We start from the raw sequence: 2328 nt of genomic DNA, 5'->3' as shown, positions 1-2328 counted from the left end.
TATAATGATTGCCTTAGTTTAGTATGATTTTCCGCTTATTTAATATGAATAGTTTTCATAGACAAATTTATTTTTCTTAGAGATTAATAGAATATGTAACATTATGTATGATGATTTATATTAGTAAGGATAATGTATATATTTTTTCAAAAATTCAACATTTTTGATATTTTATTTTAATGAGAAAAAGAAGAGAGAAGGTAACTTTATGTTATCAAACTATAAGGGGGATTTTTGTAAATAGTAATTCTTGAACTACCTAGAGTAAATTCTAGAACCTGAAAGTCGAATGACGGAGGAAATCACTATAAATTTGAAGGTTTGGGTTGAACATATATTCATTCTGAAGGTTTAAGTTTTTTGTAAACATCAGTCAAGAAATTGTTGTGTTTTCCCGTCTTCATGGAATCAAAGAATTCCAATGTTGATTCAGCAGTTGCAAAAGATAAACGTGGTGAGGGTGGTAAAATCTCAAAAATGCAAAAAGCTTTGTTCAAAAAAGCAAGCGACCTATCCATATTGTGTGGAATTCAGGTCGCCATCATCATCCTCTTCATAAACCGTCAACCAATTGTATTTGGAAAGCCTGATGCAGAATCGGTTATTAACCAGTTCATTGAGGCCAACCATCCAACCGCACCTCGATTTTATATGAAGATGAAAAAGAAGGAAGAAGAAAATAAGGAGAAAGGAAAATCCGTTGAAGATGATATACAATCACAAGATTTTGAGTCTCCTTATTTGGGAAGTCTTTTAAAGTTGTACGAAGGGCTCACAGAATTCGAAAATCAATTGACTAAAGAGATTGATCTTACACAATTGAATCAAGAGATTGAGAAGCATGAAGATCCAAAATTAATGAATGTGTCTAGTTCTTCGACTTTACCAACTAATTTTAGTCCATAGACTGAAGTTGAATATATCATAAGTAATGAAATTATTAAGTAATAAATGTTCGATTGTTGTATCAACCTATCAATCATCTTGATTAATAGAACTTTATTATTCGAAATGATGTTTTTTCATAGATTTATTATATATTTTATTACTTGTAGGGATGGGTGACATGATCCCCGAGGGATTCAAATCCGTTTCAGAGAAGAAACCTAAAAACTAAAAGTTTGAAAACTTCTTATTGACTGATGTAGCCTAGGCTAATTATCTTGTTCAGGGTATTATTTCTCTAGTGAAAAAAATTATCTTCTTTGTAAATATGCTTGATGTGAATAGTCTTATATTATATCCTAAATTTCTGAAAAGTCTTTATTTAGTAACTCTTATCTGTGATACTGATATTAATGTGTTTCTTTCGATATGTTTCTATCTTCTAGAATCCATAGAATATGTCATCTCTTTTTTCTAATGCTTGATTAGCTAGGAGTCATGTAGCTTATTCCTTTTTCTTAGAATATGCTAAATTTGTGGTTGTCTATTTTCTAAATTATCTGAATTTCTTGTATCAATGTTGCAATATTCTATAGGGGTTTTCAAACCCCTTCTATTACTTGCTTATAATGCGTAGAATCAATCTTATAGTTACCTCTATATATAGGGTTTGTTGTCAACGTCTACATGCTTCTAAAATAGCTTTATCTTTAGCCTCAATATGTGAAGTAGAATTTAGTTTTGCATAAGTAGGTTCCCCCGGAGATATGTCATGATCAAAGTTTATATTCTAGGTGTGACCAACACTTAAGATCATAAATATACAAGGCGGACTTCGATAATGACATAGTATAATGAATAACTGAACATTCTATGTAATGTAGGTGGAAGTTGAAACATAACTAGGTAAAGATATGCTTAAATTTTAGATATGAACTACAAATCCATGGAAGAATATTGAAAAACTAATGTTTTAATGTAACCATATAGCGACTAAAATGAAATAAGTATGTTGGGACATAGACCTCAACTATCTTCACAGTGAGTATTATCTGAGGTAAAAACTAATGAATGATTACATTATGAAGTTACCTTATGAGGACTCATCAACTGTCACAATTCGAGTCTATATCATATCCGAGACATGGTACTTGGAATCACAAATGATCCCCAGCTAACTTTTGACATAACATATCTAAGCATATCATATGAAAAGTGAAGTGAGGTTGTAAACTAAAATCATAACTGAAATAGTTTTCAAGAACACGTCTGTAACGACCTGTTTAGTCGTTTTGAGCAGCAGATTTTATTTCTGGAAAAACTGGCTGAGACGACGGATCCCACGACGGACCGTCATGGACACGACGGACCGTCGAGGGGGTCTCGTTCCAAAACACTTAGAATTCTGAAAATTGGGTACTGAAATCGACTCTCTGAACTTCG

The 2328-nt window shown here is 32.0% G+C and overlaps 1 protein-coding gene across 1 annotated transcript; it reads left to right on the top strand.

Moving 5' to 3' along the window:
- The first annotated feature begins 402 nt into the window (after positions 1-402).
- Positions 403-906, top strand: LOC107032654. The gene has a single exon (XM_015234239.1). It carries the CDS (start codon positions 403-405, stop codon positions 904-906), a length of 504 nt encoding a protein of 167 aa, XP_015089725.1.
- The last annotated feature ends 1422 nt before the right edge of the window (positions 907-2328 follow it).

Source organism: Solanum pennellii, chromosome 10, assembly GCF_001406875.1.
Source record: "Solanum pennellii chromosome 10, SPENNV200".
Lineage (NCBI taxonomy): Eukaryota > Viridiplantae > Streptophyta > Magnoliopsida > Solanales > Solanaceae > Solanum > Solanum pennellii.
Note: the sequence above shows the minus strand (reverse complement) of the source record. Positions and strands in the feature narration are given on the sequence as shown.

Coding starts and splice junctions, on each gene's coding strand:
- LOC107032654 (XM_015234239.1), top strand. CDS start 403: ATGGAATCAAAGAATTCCAATGTTGATTCAGCAGTTGCAAAAGATAAA.